Genomic DNA, 21,081 nt, shown 5'->3' with positions numbered 1-21,081 from the left:
ACTCTACATAGATAACTCATTATTCAGGCACTGTGTCCAACTCTCCAACAGTATGTAGCCTACCTCACTCCTTTCCATATAGTACCAAAATGTCTACCTTACCATCAGGTTCAAAGGACTCTCTTAACATTACAATACATGCATGACAATCAGTGTTTAAAAAAATCTCCAACTTTCTGATGCTGGTATCTGAAATGCACTATGAGGTTCAGATCTCTGAAGAAGAGATGTAAAATCCTCAGTTTTCCAAGGGAGGTAGTGCTAGGGGTTTGAACTAAGGGCCTCCTGGTAATTTTCCCTGTGAGCTACACCTCTAGCCGTGTTTGTTTTCCATAGTTATTTTGGAGATGGAGTCTAGCAAACTTTTCTGCCCAAACTGGTCTGAAGCATGATCCTCTAGATCTCAGCCACTTAACTAGCTAGGACTATAGGTACAAACCTATAGCAGCCAGTTAAAATCTTTAATTTGTTTCAGTATGATTACTGGTAAAAAGTTACTATAAAAAGTATGTTATGTGCTTTTGAAAGTAATAAACTGAGTATCAACAACCCAAAAATCCCATTTCAGAAATGCTCCAAAATTCAAAATTTCTCAAGGACCAACTTTGGATTCTGGAGCATCTCAAATTTCAACTTTGTGCATTTCGGATGCTCAACCTATATTCTGACCAAGGATGTAAGGGCGCTCTGGCTGTGACATCTGTTACCCCACTGATGGCCAGGGTTGATTCGGCTGATCTGGCTGGATAGGCCAGTGTCCCTTTCCTCCCTCCCTGTTCCATATGCATCCCTCCAGAAGATGCGCGCTCAGTCAAAGAGTACAACCATCCCCAACAGAGGAAGACCGGTCTTCGGTCAAGGGTATAGGAGTAGCTGTGCTCCCCTACTAGAACCTCCAAACAAGCTCTCAAGGTCATATTCTGACTAAAAATATACTCTAAGAATCAAATTTTCTTAGTTCCACTTTAGTCAAAAATAATGCTATTGAATATAATAATTCTTTTTTTGGTCATGGGGCTTGAACTCTGAGCCTGGGCGCTGTCCTTGCACTCTTCAGCTCAAGGCTAGCACTCTACCACTTTAGCCACAGCACGACTTCCAGTTTTCTGGTGGTTAATTGGAGATAAGAGTTTCACAGCCTTTCCTGCCCAGGCTGGCTTTGAACCATGATCCTCAGATCTCAGCCTCCTGAGTAGCTAGGATGACAGGCGTTGAGCCATTGGCGCCCAGCTTGAATATATTAATCTTAATGTAAATAAAATACTTGTACTATATATAACAAATTATATAGTAAACTTTTATAAATTAACATGAAATATGATATTTATTGACTTAAAAATTGAAGTTAAAAATTTAAAGAAATATACCTAATTTTTTAACGACATCTCCTTTATCTTCAGTCTCCGTAACAGACACTGGGGATCCTTCCACAGATTGTGGAAGGATATTGTTAAGGTAATTTATTGTATTCAGAAGTGCTTCAGTATGTAAATGAATATCCAAAGAGGAAAAATTCACCTAAAATTAACAATATTAATTTTAGTAAAGAGTCAATAAAAATTTGTAGTATCTATAGGCACTGTTTACTGCTACAAAGGATATGATTTATAATAACCAGGGTTTATCCTTAAGAATTTTCTAAATCCAGTATAAAATAATTGTCATATTAAGACACAGAAACATATTGTGTAATTCAAAAATAAAAGTATTACCTACTCATACCTTAATCAGTTGTAAAACATTGTTATAGGTACTTTTCAAGTCAGGTGCACTTTTTTCAGCCTATCCAAATGGAAAATAAATCTGTTAGAACATCTTAGGAAGTCATGAGTATATATAATTACATTATAGTTCTAATACACAGTTATATGATTTTCCTCAACACACTAAATCAATCTATCTATGTATATATATAAAACGACACACACCATAATTTATATGACTATATACCATATACTGAATATCTACTTAACTCTATTTACCCAAATAAGCAACTTTTGTAATTCTGGAACAAAACAACTACTTTACTACAAGAGAAATATACATAGGGTCCTCTAGCAAGTGGTTAGTAAATGTTACATATAATTATATGTATTATAAGGAAATCATAAACACCATCAAAATTAACATCATTTGGTCATAAAGAACTCTGGTTTTTCCTAATCCAAAAAATTTTGTGGCAAAATTGTCCCAGAATCCATATGTTATTTTCTTTTTCTAAAATTATTACTTATATTGTGATTAATAAATAATTGGATACGGGTATAGGGACCATCTGATGTTCTGACATGTATATATAATGTGGAATAAATTAGCTAACTTATGTCCATCTCTTTGCTTATCTATCATTTCTGAAGACGACGTTACCAATTTAGCTTTAGTTATTGTGCAGTACACTTTATTATACAGTCACTACATTGTGCAGCACAGCTCAATCCTACTTGTCTTGCCTGAGAGTCCGTTCCTTTTTGTCAGAAGTTCCTCTTTCATCCCTTTCCTACTATTCCCACTTCCTGTTAGCTACCGTTTTTCTCTACTTCTATGAGCTCAGTGTTGTGAGATCCTATAATATTGGATTCTCTATGCCCGGATTATTTCACTTATCACAGTATCTTCTGGACCCACTTATATTGTTACAAATGAGAGCATTTCTCCCCTTTTAAAGAGTATTCAAGCATATATGTAGATATGGGTATATGTTTTTGTAATATGTATATATAAAACGCACATATAATTATATAATTGCAATACATTATGATATATAAAATGGACTATAAATTTCTTCTCTACTTAAGATCCACAACATTTTTAATCTAAAAGTTAAAATAAACATACCAACAAAAAATCCTAAAATACCCACACTAAGAGTGGATAGTAGTAATTGGTCTTAAAAGTAATAAAATGCTCTTAAAAATTATTAAACCAATATGAAAACAGAAATGGACCATAGTACATTAAAAAAACTTCTCAAATGAAATAGACATCGTGAATAAGAATGAAACAAAATACACTGACATTAAATGAGACAACTTTATACAAGTGAAATCATTATCCTGTATCATATATAACAATAAACTTCATCAAGACTAAAAGTGTGTTCTTTTTTAATATACTGGATAAAATAATTACATTGAAGGTCCTTTCTACTTAGAATAAGGCTATTTATTTTGCTTATGAAACATTTAGATGTCAGATTTAGTATAAATGATACGACAAAAAGAAGTTAGAGAAGATATTACATTAGAATAATGATTAAACTATTACAAAACATATAAAATGTGACTAAAATTTCAGCACCTCACTTACCTGTCAAGCAGATAAGTGGAATTTCTTACCTTCACATATTCTAGTGTTAACAGATCTTCCATTGTGTTATCCAGTGTTGTGACCAAATAAATGGGTTTCCTGTTTTCATCTAAAAATATTTTTTAATCACCTTTTGGTAGAAAAACTAATTAAAAATAGACACAGGCAATATTAATAGTTGTAAGACAGAAAAAACTTATATTAGTTCTTAGCCTTGGAATCTAGTTTATCCAATAAGATTCTTGTATATTTTAAACTGAAAAAGTTAATTCCTCCTCACAATTGTTTTCTTCACTTGTACTTCAAGACTAAACACTAAATGCTTTTTAATTCTAAACAGGAGGTAAGAAAATCAGAAATCTGTCCAAGAAAATATCAGAATGGTACATAGGAGCAATGAAGAACATCAAGAGACTCTGGTCCTAGGGCACAAAAATAAACTTTCAAGCTAGGTCTAAGGTTAATGGAGATCATCATAAGTTACCCAGGTGTGAAATTAACCAGTTAAATTTTTTTTTTTTTTGGTCAGTCGTGGGACTTGAACTCTGGGCCTGGGTGCTGTCCCTGAGCTCTTCAGCTCAAGGCTAGAACTCTACCACGTGAGCCACAGTACCACTTCCGGTTTTCTGAGTGGTTTACTGGAGATAAGAGTCTCACAGTCTTTCCTGCCCAGGCTGGCTTTGAACCTCAATCCTCAGATCTCAGCCTCCTGAGTAGCTAGGATTCAGTTATGAGCCACCAGCACCCGGCCCAAAATACTTTTTTTTTTTTGGTCGGTCGTGGGGCTTGGGTGCTATCCCTCAGCTCTTCAGCTCAAGGCGAGCGCTCTACTACTTGAGCCACAGTGCCACTTCCCCAATTGAATTTTTAAGGGTAGAAAGAAAAAGTAGGAAGAAGAGAAAGAAAGAGATGGCAATATGACAACCTAATGATCTGTGCCAGTTTTTGCTATATAGGAGGTAATAATACAAGGACCACATCCAAAAATTAAGGATGGCCATTAGTTAATAAACAGCAAGAAAATGGACAAATCATGTTACTGAATTTAACATTTGCATGAAGAATAGAAATGAATCTCCCTCTAGAGCCTTCAAAAGGACTTCTTGAAGGCAGGCACCAGTGGCTCATGCCTGTCATCTAGCTACTCAGTAAGCTGAGAACTGAGGACTGTGGTTTAAAGCCAGCCTGGGTAGGAAAGTCTATGAGACTCTTAATTCCAGTTAACCACCAGAAGATTGGAAGTGGCTCTGCGGTTCAAAGTAATAGAGTGCTAGCCTTGAGTACAAAAACTTAGGGACAGCACCCAGGCTCTGGGTCCTAGGACAACAACAACAACAAAAAAGGACTCTAGACACTTTGATTTTTGCCCAGTGAGACTTGGATCAGACCAAGTTTGAGAGAATAAATTGGTGCCCAATTAGTAAAAGAGTAATAGGAAATGTAATGTTTCTGTATTTTGTATAGATTTAAAATTTAATCCACTTGATTTTCCTAAGTGAAAAAACTGTCAATGTTTGCCCTGAAACCCAGGGTATTAACTACAAGAGAGCTGAAAATTAGCCATATATGTGTGTACCTGTGTGTCTGTGTGTGTATATATTCTATATACATCTATATATAGCCTGTGGCTATAAACCCCATAATAGTCTGTAATACTAGCTATTAGGAGGCTGAGATGTAGAAGACCATCATTCAAGTTCTCTAGGCAGAAAAAGTTCAATAGACTCTATTTCAAAACTAACCAACAAAAAGCCAGGTTCAGAATCAGCCAAATACGAGTTCTATACAGGTGCAGATAAAAGATTAAAAAACTAATTCTGCTATAGATTGGATGTGGTTTGCCTCCCCCCCAACACACACACACAAAAAGAGCATGTGTTGCAGACTTGATTCTCAAGTGTGGTATTGCTGAAGTGTTAAAATCTTTTCTCAGTTCCCAGGAGAATGAATAGTTGAGTGAATATGGCTCCTGAATTATTCTCCGGCTTTCTGTCTCATTATGTGATCTATATATGCATGCTCTTGCAATGAATTCATCTACCAAGGTCCATACAGAGGTTAATCAAACGCAGTCACAAGAGCTTGGACGTTCAGTCCCCAAACTATGAGCTAAATGAATTTCTCTTTGCCTAAAAGATTTTCCAATAGCAATGGAAGACAGGCTTAAATGCAAACTCAAAATTTAACAGTCTGAGACTATTTAGCAAATAAATAGATCTAAAATCTAAAGAACTAGAAACTCTACAGCAGGTAGTCAACAAAAAAATTTTTTGTTTTAATTTCAGTGAACAGTGAAATTAATCATTTCAGTGAATTAATCACAGAGATTCTTACCTAAGTATTCTGGACACTTTAAGCAAAACTCTTTCAAAAATGCATTTGCTTTCAAATCACATGTTCTAATCATAACTTCTGTGCCCAATCCTAAAACATCAATTTCTACCACAGATATTTCACAATCCTCCACAAGGTGATAAAACTGAACTAAAACCTAGAGAAGAAATAAGAAAAGTATCACTGTATAGAACACATGTCTACTCATGTAACAAGGCCCTGAATTTAAACTCTAGTATCTTAAAAAACCAGAGAGGAAAAAATGTACCACTATGTAAAAGTAGCAAAGGTATTTACATATAATAAGGTTACAAAAGGATTTAGAAAATATGCATGTAAATAAGTTATATATTAAAATTTTTAATACACAATTTATGAACAGTTTTATATTCTATACCTACATGTGTAAATAATCATTTTCAAAAAAATGCACTAAATATTCACAATATATCATCTAAACCTTTAACTTTTTCTAAGGAAGCTAAATCTTAAGGAGGAAAAAAGGGAGGTGGGGAGATGAGGAGGAACCACACAGCAAGTCTATGTCTAGTTTAATCGGGGTGAAAACAATAGTGCTACTGGCAATGAGACTAAATAAGCTATCCATAATATAAACAACAATGTAAATAACATATTAATTTGATCTCAGTACATACCTCTGCTACTTCAAATCGTATTTTAAATTCTGTCAAATTCAGTGAACAGTCTTGCTTTTGTGACTTTCTATGTCGAGTAATTTTAGCTCCAGTAATAATCGGAGGACATTCATCCAAAGGACTAGATAGTGCATCAAAAAATTCCTCCTCTGAATCTAAATTTCACACAATATTAAGTCAACAATCAAATGATCTATTTAGTACTGTTATCACTTCTGAAATAAATTTAAGCATTAAAATACTAAGAATTTATTTGAAAAATTAAATAAAAACAGTAAGACAAAGTTAATAGAAAATATAAAGTATCCAAAAAGTATAGAAAATAGCAAATTATGTTTAGATTAAGATCACCTTTTAAATCTATTTCAAAACCATATAAGAAAAACTTACATTAACTCATAACAGCAATGACTACATGCATAATAAACACTCAAAAATTAGCATGGAAACATGCTCACTGTATGCACAATAGTACTAGTACAAACTACATTACCAGCAGAGATCAGGACTTAACAGTTTCAATCAAGTCTTTCCCTTACTCACAATTTCATTTAATGTAATTTTAGTTATGTTAAATGAAAATTGCCACAACCAATTCAATTTTTTAAGTTTTAATAACTGCATTATATCCTCAGTCAGCAATGTATTGTAACTGTCATACTATCCCACTCCAGATGTGAATTGTTCCTTTGCAGGTTTATTATAGGGGAAAAGGAAGTATCTTCTTTCTGTTCTCCCAAAGATCACAAGTTTATTGAAATTTACTCACAAAAGATTATAGGAGAAAAAGACATACAAATTAATTAACATGCCTAGGGGAAAACAAGTTACAACATTGTTTATCCAAGTGTCCCAGTGAGGCACAGTATTTACGAATCCTTTTCACAAGGAGAGGAGAAGGCTGAGGTCATGCCTCCTGCCTAGAAACGCAAGACCCTGAGTTCAAGCTCCAGCAGCAGCACCTGCAGCAATTTCAGTCATATAGAGAAATGGGGAAGGACTATTTGAGACAGAGTAAATGATTTTAGGCAAATGGATGGGCCCAATGCTCAGAACTGAATAGGACTAGGAGAAAGAAAATAAGCTATTTTAAAACAAATTCTGTTCTTACATGAAAGATTCTGTCCACATATGGTTATATTCTCCATCTTTCATCCTAAAAACCATGTTTAGATAATGAAAACTAAGGAAGGGACTCAAGCATCACAGAAAAGCCTTTTCCAACACCTACTGCTTTCCAAGCAGATACCTTAAAATAATCAGCATACCAAGCCATTTCTGGGGATGAAATTCCCTAGATACCTTCAGTATCCCCACTATATACACATATATATATACACACACACATATATATATACATATATATATTGCCCATCCATTAGGCACCTAGTAACCTTCTTGGTTATCAGATCCACTGTTATAGAATTATAGTGTTTGTGCTCAAGTAACCCTTATTTTACTTAATAATGACCTCAAGGTCTAATAGGAGTGGTACTGAGAATTCACATACACCGCTGGGAAATCATCAGATATTCCCTTTAATGTAGAATTCCTCAATTTTTTTAAAAATGTCATTTGCTTATATTTCTAACATCAACTCTACGAACTAATCTGTGGAACTGTGAAGAAGAAACATACTAGAACATTGCTATATCTCAAACTGTGAGTTATAGTGTGATGGTCTCAGTTAAGATGAAAAAAACAGCATTAAACTTCAACAAAGGTATATACATCTAAGGGGAAAATTAAGAGTTCAGAATTCTTCAAGAACTCAGTTAACCATCAGGGGTCTTAGACAATATACTTCATAAATAGGAGATTCTTCTCTCTTTCAATAGATTGGTCCCTAGAATTTACATTGAAATTTTAAGATCAAAAATTAGAAAAGCATTCAACCACTTAATAAAAGTAATAAAAGATATTTAAGAAAAATGAAATAATATCAATCACATCCCTAAAGCCTAACATTGAAGTAAAAGAGTATTACAAAAAAGTCTACTCTCTGGTTTCCACACCCCAAAGAAAACTTTCCTCAGAAACAATATATCAACATGGCACTGTTAATAAGTAACTTTAAATGATATTAGAGTATTTTTAAGTTTTCAGATGTAAGTATTAACACTTGATTTTTTTCGTTAATAGCAAACGATTATATATGAAGTTTTACTATCACAAAACACTCCAAGGAACTAAATACCATATTATAAGCTACATATTTCAAAGTTTTATGGAGTTTTTAACCCTGAACTCAATAAAGACTATTAATGTATCAAGTGATCTTTGGGATTATAAATTCAACTTTTCATACACCAAAAACAAACAAAAACCAACTAGGAAAGTAACTCCAAGGACATTTGAATTGTGATTACTTTAAGGAAATCTAAGTTAAAATGTCTTACAATATACAAATAACTGCTATTACGTGACATTTTTATGACTATAAAAGAGCAAGATATGCCAGTCTAAACTATGCCATTTTGCCATTAGCTTATTGGATTAGAAACAGCAAACATAAAGAGGCACGGAAGATAAAACATCCCTATTGAAACTGATACTAAAATTTATAAAGGAAATTTGCCTTTGTAATGGTATCTCACTACACCAGAACGATGACTCTTAATAATAAAACATTCTCACCAAAGGAGAAAGATGCTGACTTTATTTTAACTTGCCCTTGCTTGCCATACTTCTTGTGTTTACCTTTCCATAATATGCTTCCCCAAACTCAGAAGCCCCACTTGTTTTCCTTGAACTGAAACTGACATGGAAATCCTAGTTTTTACCACTCTTAAGTCACTATCACTGTTTCTCATATACATAAGACACAAACATTAATAAATTACATTTGCTCCCTTTCTCTTCTCTTTTGTTAAAGAATCTAGAAGTTAAAAGGAAAGAACACTTAAATTCCTTCACATGGTCATTTGAAGAATGCCTCAAAACAGAAATTTTAATAATAAAGTATAACGTATAAAATATAGAATTTCCCTTAAGTAGTTTCATTTTACCATCTTCAGTAATGGAGGGCAGTTCCAAGAGAGGAATTATTTTCTGTGTGATCTCTGATGTTGGAATAGATGTTTGAATCTGAAAAAAAAGAGGAATTCACAGCTAATTATCACAGACGTTTTTGAAGGTGTGAGACAATTCTGATTTAAAAAACTATTCAGTTCAAATAATCTAAGAAGACATCAGAACTCATTAGAAAAATTATATAGATTTTCAAAGGGGGATTTACAAGTTTAAAGTGTATGTTTAATATTAAAAGTAAAAACCTAAAAGAATTCACAAGTCACAAAGTAAGCACATATTTATTTAACAAACTACCAAACTATTTCCAAATTTAACACCATTCTTCACTGATATCAGCAATGTATTAAAGTATCAAATTGTAATTGTCTCAATACCTGGGCCATTGGTATTCTATTTATTTTTAGACATTTCTAATCACTGGTTAGTGGTATAACCATATGGATATATTTTCTTGAGAGGTAATAAAGTTGAACATCTTTCATGTTAATTATTTACCTGTTGTATAATGAGCTATTGGTTTCATAAAATATCATGGATACATAGTTTCCTAACACGCATGTGTTTACAAGGATTTTTCCCATGTGAATAGGTGGATAACTTGCCCATTCTTTTTTTTTCTTTTAATAATGTCTATCAAAGAATTAACAATTTTCACAAGGTACAACTTAGTTTTTTATGCTACATTTATGACTTTAATATTTGAATACAATTTTATTACTATAAGAACGCAAACAATTTTTTCTCTTCAGAATATTACTATTTTGGCTTTTACATTTAGATCTATTTTCCAATTCAAACTTAATTTGTGAGGGGTGGGGTATGATAATTTACCATCAAATAGATTTACCCCTTTGTAAAAGAAATTAAAAACATTTTATCACCTACTAAAGATTTATTTCTAAACATGATTCTACTTTACTGATCTGTTTAACCTTAAGCTAATTTGAAATTGACAGGACTTAGGAAAGGCTACATAGATATGGGACTCTGCATTTAAGAAAATACCACATCTCATTGCAGGAATAATGGAAAGGATGGATTTGACCTTATATATGGAAAACTGATGAAAGTTTTGTACAGCTACTATATAATAAAAAGAAAAATACTTATGTAGAAATAAAACTAGAAAAACAGTATCAAAATATGTGACTGGATATTTTCTTTCTGAAATTATCCAGAAAAAGTGAAGACAATTATGAATATGGGAAAAGTACTATTCATTGCAAAAATAAGTGAATACCACAATAAAAAAATCAAACAATGAAAAAGAAAAAAGTACTTTTAACTGATCAATGTAATTTTCTTAATTTGAAAAACACTATCCAATAGAAAAAGAGTGCAAAAGACATAAGCAGCAGTCTCCAAAAGAAGAAATTCAACCATTAAACTTAGAAAAAAATGTATAAACTCTGACATTTTCTCAGAATAAAATATTAGTAATTGCTAATAGGATTAATTACAGCAAAAGAAAAAATAATCATTCACAGTTAATGGACTAAAATGGTCAATTTAGAAAAAAAAATTCAAATGTATAACATAAAATTCAGATACTCCTTTACTCAATATCACTTCTAGAAATTTATCCTACAAAGTATTCCCAAATATATATAGCATAAGGAAGTCCCAGGCAGCATTTTCACAACTTATAACATGTGACTGCCCATCAAAAGAGGATATATTGAGATATATCCACATAATTCAAAGCGTAATTATAAAAAAAACCAGGTACTCTGTAAGTGCCAACATGAAAATATCGCAAAGATACGTAACAGATGACGGTAGTGATGGAAGAACGCAGTTTGAATACAGTAAGCCCAATATCCATATTTAATTGCAAGACTGTAAGAGGATACTTAACTATGAAGCTATGTGCCAAGAAATAATGACCAACAATACTGCCATGAATAAGAAGAAATGAAAGCTGCCAAAGCAAGCAGTTGGGTTTTATTTTACACCTTTTTAAAGAAACCTAATTGTACTTTTTCATGCTTTATCCATTTCTTTCCTAGAATGTCTGGTCAAGATGATTTACCAATCATTATATCTGAAATATCTGTGGTTGTTCCAAATAGTAAAATACTACTTATGAACAATTTGGGGGGGGGGCAGCAAGGGAGGGGGGGGGGAAGTGGTTGTTAAGTCTGGGGCTTGAATTCAGGGCCTGGGCGCTATTCCTGAGATTTTTTTGCTTAGGGCTAGCACTCTACCACTTGAGCCTCAACTCCACTACAGGCTTTTCAGTGGCTAGAAATAATAAGAGTCTGAATCATAGACGTTCAGGCCCGAGCTGTCTTTGAATCACCATCTTCCTATCTCAGCCTCTTCAGTGGCTAGGATTACAGGCATGAGCCACTGGTGGCTTCTCAACATTCTGTTGTAATTCAATTTTTTATTAATTCTGAAAATATTTTTACCTGAAATGACTTGACAGGGGCAGATACATCAGCTACAGGTGTAGGTTTTGGAATGCTTTCAACCAGTTCCATAATCCCTTGTAGTTTTTTATCAGAGATTCTTAAAGAAACAAGAGGTAACTTCCCAGAAAGCTTGAATCTGTTAAAAAGATAGGAATCATTACAGAGGAACTTTCAATCTGATTTAAGTGCACTAATTTTTAAAAAGACCTAAATATGGAGAGCTAACTCTGTGATACAGCATCTGGCTAACATATACAAGGTCCTGGGCTTAATCCTCTGAGTGACAAGAAACATGCAACTAAACTAAAGATGGAGAAGTGGGGAGGAATAAAGAAAACCTGAGAGAGAAAGAAAAAAATAGACTGCATCCTTCAAATCACACAAATACAAGCAAATGTGATTTTAAGCACTAAAAGTCACTATACCAACTCCTATCTTACCTTAATATATAGTATCATTACACCTGTACTATCCTTAATATTTTTAGGATTGTCTTCTAATATTTCATTTACTCTAATTTTTGCCAAGTACAGATGACAATTATTGTTATCAATGTATATTACATAATGGACAATGAAGAAAGCACTTTATATGCATTATTATAAATATTCCTCACAATCTATGAGTAATCAACTAGTTTTATTCACTATGACTGTTAAGTTTGATATGTGTATGATTCCTATAACTAAGGCTTAACAAATTCAAATAACTTATCCAAGGAATTGTATCTCTAAATCCATGACTTAAAACCAGTATTTTACTGTTTTTTAATTGCCTTGAGACCTTTTCTTAAAAGTACATCATTGATCTTGCTATGTCCTTTGCCATGCAGAAGCTCTGGAGTTTCATGCAATCCCATTTGTCCAACCTTTGATTTGTAGACTTTCTGGGTCTCTATTAAGAAAATTTTGGCCTGTGCCAAGGAGCCCTAAGAGATTCTCCTATTCCTTCCTGTAATATGTTCAGGGTGTTGGCTTTTACTTTAAGGTCTTTGATCCATTTGGAGTTGATTCTGGTGCAGGGTGATATATAAGGATCTAATTTTGCATCCATCAGAAAGGACAACACTACCCAATTTGTTAGGAAATGGAAAAAAAAATCATAGTAAGTGAAGTTATCCAGTCCCAAAGAAATTTAGGTCCCATGGTTTCCCTTATTTGCACTAATCCATATGGGATAATCTTATCAGATGAGCTGAAAAGCTCAAAGACCATGTACAAATGACCATATAGGTTGATGCTAAGTGAAATGAACTCCAAGATATGGAACTAAGAGGTCTCTTTATTGTTACTGTTTTAAATGTATCATGTGATTTTATTATTTTTTGTTATTGTTTCCTTTTAATTTTCATTTTCCTTTTGTCACTGTATATACATATGTCTAATCTGGGGAGAGAAAAGGGAATAACAAAACCCTGAAATGAGAATACAGGATGACCCATTACAACAAAGATACCTACTGGACAGTATTATTGGAAATGAACTTTACAACTCTGGGTGGCGAGGGGGATAGGAGAGAAGGGCAGATTACATCCATTATTATATACCTATGATGATGAGGCTGCAGCCTGAGCAGAGGTAATCACCTCATGGGACCCTGACAATTCCTCCCCAAAAGTGATGCCAGCAACAACAATTTCACCAGAACCACTGTAGACCAAGAACTGAGAAAATGCCTACCCAGGTCCCACCTGTGACAGGGACTGTTTTACTATGCACACCATTTGTCTCCATCTCCATCCCTCATTCTTTGTCTACTTAAGCCTGTATCTCATGTCTGTACCCCATAGATGGTATGTGTTAAAGTGTTCTGAGTCATGAAATAAATCTTTCTTTGCTCTTTACCATCACAAGCTTCTTATTTGTCACACAAAGGTGAGTGGCTAGACCTGAAATGTAAAGCCCCAGGAGTTTGGGTCTGCAAGCATAAATATCCAGTTTCAGTACTTCAAAGGAAGGTTCCGGTTACTTACAGTTTCCAGATTTTACATAATATATTCAGTTTATACTGCTCAGAACATTACAAAATACACACTAAACATCAGATTTTGTCTTTTTATTTTTGTTATTTATTTTAATATACTTATCTGGTTCTAACCATTAGCAATACATAAAATTACATCCACGAACCAGCTATTTTATTAGTTTCTGCTATGCTAAACCTATTCCCTGCAAAAAGTATATTCTTTTTTTTTATTGTGAAAATACCGTACAGAGGGATTACAATTACGTGAGCAAGGTAATGAGTACATTTCTTTTTCTTTTTTTTTTTTGTCAGTCGTGGGGCTTGAACTCTGGGCCTGGGCTCTGTCCTTCAGCTCTTCAGCTCAAGGCAAGCGCTCTACCACTTGAGCTACAGCGCCACTTCCATGAGTACATTTCTTATCAAGCATTGTTGCCTCCTCCTTTGTTTCCCCTTCCCATCCCTTCCCATTTCCACCTCCTCACCCCGCCCTTGGGGCCAAAGTTTTAAAGTTCCTTTTTCAACACAACGTCTTGTACATCTCATTGTTGCAATGGGTCCACCTGTATCCCTATTTAAACAATTTGTTTTTTCCCTTCTCCTCCACAAATTAAGTGAAAACAGGGGTTATACCATGGAGGAGGGACATACAAAGCAACAGAGAAATACCTTATAAATATGTTACAAACAATAGCAAGAAAGTCCTTATCTTGGGTTCCTTTTGCCTAACAACTTATCTGACCACTTTTGCATGTCTCAGACATATACTAGTTATTCTCCTTAAACATCCTGGCCCAAAATAAAATGACTTCAGAGCAATCAAGGTTAAGTTGTCTTTTTCTTAACTCAGGACCACCTCCCTCCTCCTTTGGATACCCTGAATATCCTAGATTATAGCTTATCAGAAAACACAACAAAATGCTGACTTCAAAAAAAAAGAAAGAAAAATCAATGCACCCAGGCACCAAGTGGCTCACGCTTGTAACTAAGCTACTCGGGAGGCTGAGATCTGAAAACTGACATTCAAAGCTAGTCCAGGCAGGAAAGTCTATGAGACTCTTACCTCCAACTATATAACAAAAACCCAAAAGCAGAGCTAGGGTTAAAGTGGTAGAGTGCCAGCCTCAAGCCTAAAGCTGTGGGACAGTACACAGGCCTTGTGTTCAAGTCCAACTACAGGAGGGTCGGGTGGGCAAGGGTGGGGAAGCATATTTCTATGTTTGCATAAGGAAGTCAATGCATATTGCTGTTATTGTCGTTTTGTCGGTCCTGGAGCTTGAACTCTGGGGCCTGGGCACTCTCCCTCAGCTCTTCCCTAGCACTCTACCACTTGAGCCTCAGCGCCACTTCCAGTTTTCTGGTGGTTAATTGGAGATAAGAGTCTCAGGACTTTCCTGCCCAACTTTATAGGAAATATCAGAGGTTAAATAGGCAGAGGGACACTGGAAAAGAAATAAAAATCAAACAATACATAAAGCTAAATTGCCACATACACACATACACACACACAAACACACAAAATCCCAGAATATATAGAGTGGACTTAATTCATATTTTCTAAGAGTATGAAGCCTAGAAGAATAAGATTTAGGCCAATACATTAGTTATTAAGTAGCATCACAGTAAAATAAAAGACAACAAAAAAGGGTTTGGACAGAACAAGCAGGAAGAAGATTTCTTGGAGAAGGTGTTTTAGTTTCTAAAGTAAAAATCAGTTCCTAATCTCATCCCCACAAACAAACAAACAAACAACAACAAAAAACCTGGGAGAGCCGGGAGCAGGTGAGACATACCTGTAATCTTAGCTACTCAGGAGGCTGAGACCTGAGGATCATGATTCAAACCCAGCCCAGGCATGAAAATCCATGAGACTCTTTTTTTTTTTTTTTTTGGTAGGTCATGAGGCTTGAACTCTGGGCCTGGGTGTTGTCCCTCAGCTCTTCAGCTCAAGGCAAGGGCTCTACAGCTTGAGCCACAGCGCCACTTCTGGTTTTCTAGTGGTTTATTGGAGATAAGAGTCTCAGGAACTTTCCTGCCTGGGCTGGCTTTGAACCATGAGCCTCAGATCTCAGCCTCCTGAGTAGTTAGGATTACAGGTGTGAGCCACCAGTGCCTGGCTAAATTCAGGTTTTTGGGGTTTTTTTTGGTCGGGCATGGGGCTTGAACTCTGGGCTTGGGCGCTGTCCTTGAGCTTTTCCGCTCAAGGCAAGCGCTCTACCACTTGAGCGGTAGAGACTCATCTCTACAGTGCCACCACAAAACAGGAAGTAGAGCTGAGGCTCAAAGTACAGAACACTAACCTTGAGCAGAAGAAGCTCAAGGACAGTTTTTTTAGGCCCTGAGTTCAAGCCCTAGGACCAGCAAAAACAAAACAAAAAAATCTCTACCTGGTACCAGTGGCTCACACCTGTAATCCTAGCTACTCAGGAGGCTGAGATCTGAGGATCATGGCTCAAAGCCAGCCTGGAGAAGGAAAGTCCTTGAAACTCTTATCTCCAATTAACCACCAGAAAACCAGAAGTGGCTCTGAGGCTCATGTGGTAGAATACTAGGGAAGAGCTGAGGGAGAGTGCTCAGGCCCCAGAGTTCAAGCTCCCGGACCAACAAAACAACAACAATAAAAACCCTCTGAGGATTATGGTAGGTCTCTCATGAGTCACCCTAGGTCTTTCCTTTCCCATGCCACATTTTCCTATGGAAAAGAGTCAGATTATGCCCAATTCCTTCTAATCATATACTTAACCACTACCATGTGAACATTCTATTCTACCTTGATAATAGCAATTCTCCTGAAACTATTTGGAAGGCCAATAATGAGCTTTTGATGAATATTTTAAATAATTCTGTGACTGAGGTTTGAATACTTAGGTAACAATGACCAATAGGAAATGTACTCATTACCTTACCCCTTTGTACAGTATTTTTACAATAAAAAATATATACAAAAAAAGGACAAAAAGTGGGCAGAAACAAAACGTGAAATGGCTACCTCTACAATATAAAACTATGTAAGAATAAGTCACCTAACGATGTAGTCTAGTTTTAGTATGTAACTACATCTTCTATTTTATATATGGGGAGCCTAAAATAGTTAAATTCATGAAGATTACACATGAAGTGGTGATAGTCAATGACTAGCGTAAAATGGGTGTCACTGGTTAATGGGCACTGAGTGTCAGTTTGGAAGGTAGTAAATTTCTAGAGGTAGATGGTGATTCTGATTGTCCAACAATGTAAATGTACTTAATGTCAATCAAATATATAGTTAATTTAAATGGTAATTTAAGCAAATGCTTTGTTACATGTATTCTGCAAGAAAAAAAGTCAAAGAAAAACGGCATTTTCCTCACTATAGAATTACTTAAAATATCTAAATCATATGAAACAAATAATACATACTTGGGCATCCTGATATCCATGAATACCATGGCTTTAGAGAGCTCCACGCTGACATGCATGGGTACCAAAATATGCTGGGTAGATACATTCAGTTTTCGTGCTTCTTTCCAATTATCACCTAATTACAGAAAACATTTCACATTTGACACTAGCATACTTTGAATAACAAGTAAACCCTAAAATTCTATTGATATTTCATATCTACCTACATTCCACATGGTGTGAGAAAAATCTAAGTTATCTAACATTCTGATCATCTTAATTATCTAAAATAAAACAAAGCCAACAGGAAAAATTCATTATTTCCCTTGCACTGCTTGCAGAGACACTGTATATTCTACTGTAATAAAAAGCACTATTTTAACAGTATACTTTTAATCAAATATACTGTGTATCTATTGACAACCACTACACTGACGAGCTATCTTACCTCTACAACAACATAACTGTAAACAAAATATGACAGTAAATGGAAAGGAAGGGAAAAAATGAGTTTCATGTAATAGCAACTGATAAATACTAACATTTATTCAAGAATTATAAATATCACTGCTCTGGGCAATGTTTGTTAAACTTTAATTCTCGTAATGACTTATAATCATTCTACTTCAAAAACTGAGACTCAAAACTTAATTCCTATGCCAATGTAATAATGTTAAAACTGAAATTCACATCCAGGACTACAAACAGGCAATAATCACAGCAATTTTAGGAACTTATAAAGTGGTTAAATAATTTATGGCACAATCTTAGAAGCCTAACACTCCTAATGAGAGTCATAAATTCAACTGCCTAAAATATTATTGGTAAAGATCATAGAAAACTAAAATCGGGGATGGGTATAATGACATACTTCTTTAATACTACCACTCAGAAGGTGGGAGAACTTTAAGTTTGATAAACCTGGGTTACACAGTGGTATTTTAAGTCAAAAAACACCCTCATTATCCTTCCAAAAAAAGGAAAGAGAGAAAAAAAAACAGAGAAAGAACAGGGAAGGAAAGGAAGGAAGGAAGGAGGGAGGGAGGGAGGGAAGAAGGGAAGGAGGAAGGGGGATTTTTTAAATAGCATTCATGATTACTTCCACATAAAAGTTACCCAAGCACACTCCATATACTCATAGATATACTAAAAAATAACACTAAAAGGATATGCACTAAAATACCCATAGTGTTCATGTCTGAACAGTAACATAAAGGCTGATCTCTATGGTTGTTCACACATTTTTAATGAATTAAAATTTTGTTAACAAGATTAGGTCTTAAGGCCAGGAACTGGTGGCATATGTCTATAATCCTTGCTACTCAAGAGACTAATACCTGGAAGAAGGCAGTTTGAAGCCAGACCAGAGAGAAGTCTGTGAGACTCCATTCTAATTAACCAGCAAAAAGCTCAACTATAGACATGGTTCAAATAGTAGAGTGCCAGCCATGAACAACAAAGTCAAGCAAACATAAGGCCCCTGAGCTTAAGCCCTGAACCACCCAAAAATTTTTTTAAAAAGCTCAGTAACCTAGAGCATTTGTCTAGCATGCTCAACACCCTGTGTTTATACATAAAATACACAAATACCAAAAATAGTGTCAAAAAAAGAGTACTAGCATCCATATAGTACAGATCATCATTATATAGATTTTATCATCTATATAGATTACACCATATAATTAAAATTTTATATATATATATCTATATAGAATATAGATTGTATATAATTTATAAAATATATATTACATATATGTATATATTTATATGAATACATATAGAGAAAAGATTCTATATAGAATCTATAATAGGTATATATTACACATATATAATATTTATGTATAATGTATTACACCTGTTGTACATTAATATTTTACATATATTATACATTAATACATAATTACAATATACAGTAATGCATAATATAGATAACAAACATCTATATAGACTATATACTCTACATAATGATGATCTGTATTATATAGTATTATATCATTTAAACCTAATAAATGCTTCAAGTCACAGAAAAATGTCCTGGAAACAAAGGAACATTAAGCTCCTGGAGCTAGGAGCCCAATTCTAAAAATTCCATCAGGCACTGGGTACTGTTGGCTCACACCTATATCCTAGCTACACAGGAGGTGAAACTGCAGTTTGCAATCCACCCAACAGTCTGGTTTGTAGCAGTGTGGATATCTGAACTCAGGGCTTCACACTTGCGAGGCTAGGCAGGTATTCTACTGCCTGAACCACGCCTCTGGTTCTTTTAGCTCTGATTATTTTTTAGACAGTTTCATATTCTTCCTAAGTTGGTCTAGACAATCACTTATTTATGCTTCCAGTTTCTGGGATGACAGTCACAAACCAACATGCCCAGCTTTTTCTGTTCAGATAGGGCATGGTGAAATTTTTGTTTGCTTTTAGCCAGGGCTGGCCTGTCATCATGATCTTCCAGTTTCAGCCTCTCATATAACTGATTTCATAGACATGTCCCATCATTCCAAGCTATTGATGGTAACTGGATTTTGCAAACTTTTTGCCCCAGCTGGCCTTGAACTGAGATTTCCATCTCTCAAGTAACTAGAATTATAGGCAAGAACTATGTCATTCAGCAGATTAAGGTATTTAAACAGATTTAATGATAGATACACAAAGAACTCCAATAAAAGAAACTAGTGCACCAGAAAAATTGTAGAAGTTTACCAAACTGGAATAAGGGAAAAATACAAATTGGTAAATAAATATAGAGAGCTAGAAAATGACTATTTCTAAGATGTTTTAAAATGCCTTATTGCTCATCTTCTAAGGACTGAGGTGATCTGTTCTCAATCTTCTTCTTTTATATGAATTCTGAAAAGTCTGCTCCAGTCGTATTGACGAAGGACCTCGGGAGTTTCCACATAACCTACAAGCTGCTCTCAAGCTCTTTGACCCTGGGTGCTCTGTTGGAAGGCAGCAGAGTCCCTCCATCCATGGTGAACACTGCATAGACAGGAACATTTTCCAGGGCGTAGGCTCAGGACGGAGCCTTTCAGAACACTCTTCATGTGGTACACATCTATGAGGCTTTTATCTCCAGTTAACCCACAAAAGTCAGATGGGACATGTCTGTGATATCAGTGGCTGGCTGAATGCCAGCCTTGAGCCAAAAAACTAAGGGACAAGACCTAAGAGGTCAAGCCTCAGTACTGGCACACGAGTGCATGAATACATACATATATATACACACAAACACATACACACAAAATTCCATCAGTGTTGATCTAATGAAACATTCTTTTAGTTCCCATACAGATGGTAATATATTTAGAACCATGTATTATTTCAGTATTTCTCAAGATTATGTGATAATCATATATAGAAATCCCCTTTAACAAAAAAAAACTTGCTCAAGAAAACAATTCAGCTATTTAAAATCAGTATTTGTCAGCTCAAAGGAATGCCAATAATCATCAAACAATAACAACTTTTACTTTTAGCTTTTTATTTGCTGCCAGTCCTGGGCTTTGAACTTAGGGACTGGGCTCTGTCCCTGAGCCTCTCTGTGCTCAAGGCTAGCACTCTACTACTTGAGCCTTTTCTGAATAGTTTACTGGAGATAAGAGTTTCATGGACTTTCCTGCCCAGGCTGACTTCAATCTGTGATCCTCAGATCTCAGCCTCCTAAGTAGCCAGGATTACAGGCATAACCCACCAGCACCCAGGTAATTTTAGCATGTTTTAACAAAAGATTTTTTGTATCTTAAATGTTAACTTAAATAGGTATGGCTCACAGATTTCAAACTTATGACCAAAATGTATTTTTAAACAAAGGAAATACCACAAATTTATTCCAAGAAAAACTGATGGACTTTTGCCATCACAGTACTTCTTGGGCTCCTTCTACAACAACTAAAATAGAAACACAAACCAAGTCATTATAGTAAAACAAATATAGACAAATAAAGGAAAATGGTCTAGTCTCATGTAAACTAATTTTAATAGTAATTACT

The 21,081-nt window shown here is 34.9% G+C and overlaps 1 protein-coding gene across 2 annotated transcripts in view; it reads right to left on the bottom strand.

Annotated features, from left to right (window-relative positions):
- Vps13a (vacuolar protein sorting 13 homolog A) overlaps positions 1-21,081 on the bottom strand; it is a 167,531-nt gene that overhangs the window by 97,140 nt on the left and 49,310 nt on the right. For both annotated transcript variants that reach the window (XM_042665600.1, XM_042665599.1), the window contains exons 22-29: positions 17,108-17,225; positions 11,744-11,882; positions 9,305-9,383; positions 6,297-6,451; positions 5,641-5,797; positions 3,336-3,415; positions 1,723-1,782; positions 1,368-1,518 (exon numbers count right to left, since the gene is read on the bottom strand). In XM_042665600.1, the coding sequence (XP_042521534.1) occupies positions 1,368-1,518; positions 1,723-1,782; positions 3,336-3,415; positions 5,641-5,797; positions 6,297-6,451; positions 9,305-9,383; positions 11,744-11,882; positions 17,108-17,225 (939 nt within the window). The remainder of the gene's footprint in view (positions 1-1,367; positions 1,519-1,722; positions 1,783-3,335; positions 3,416-5,640; positions 5,798-6,296; positions 6,452-9,304; positions 9,384-11,743; positions 11,883-17,107; positions 17,226-21,081) is intronic.

The sequence above is a fragment of the Dipodomys spectabilis genome, unplaced genomic scaffold, assembly GCF_019054845.1.
Source record: "Dipodomys spectabilis isolate Male_0828 unplaced genomic scaffold, ASM1905484v1 ptg000335l, whole genome shotgun sequence".
NCBI lineage: Eukaryota > Metazoa > Chordata > Mammalia > Rodentia > Heteromyidae > Dipodomys > Dipodomys spectabilis.
Note: the sequence above shows the minus strand (reverse complement) of the source record. Positions and strands in the feature narration are given on the sequence as shown.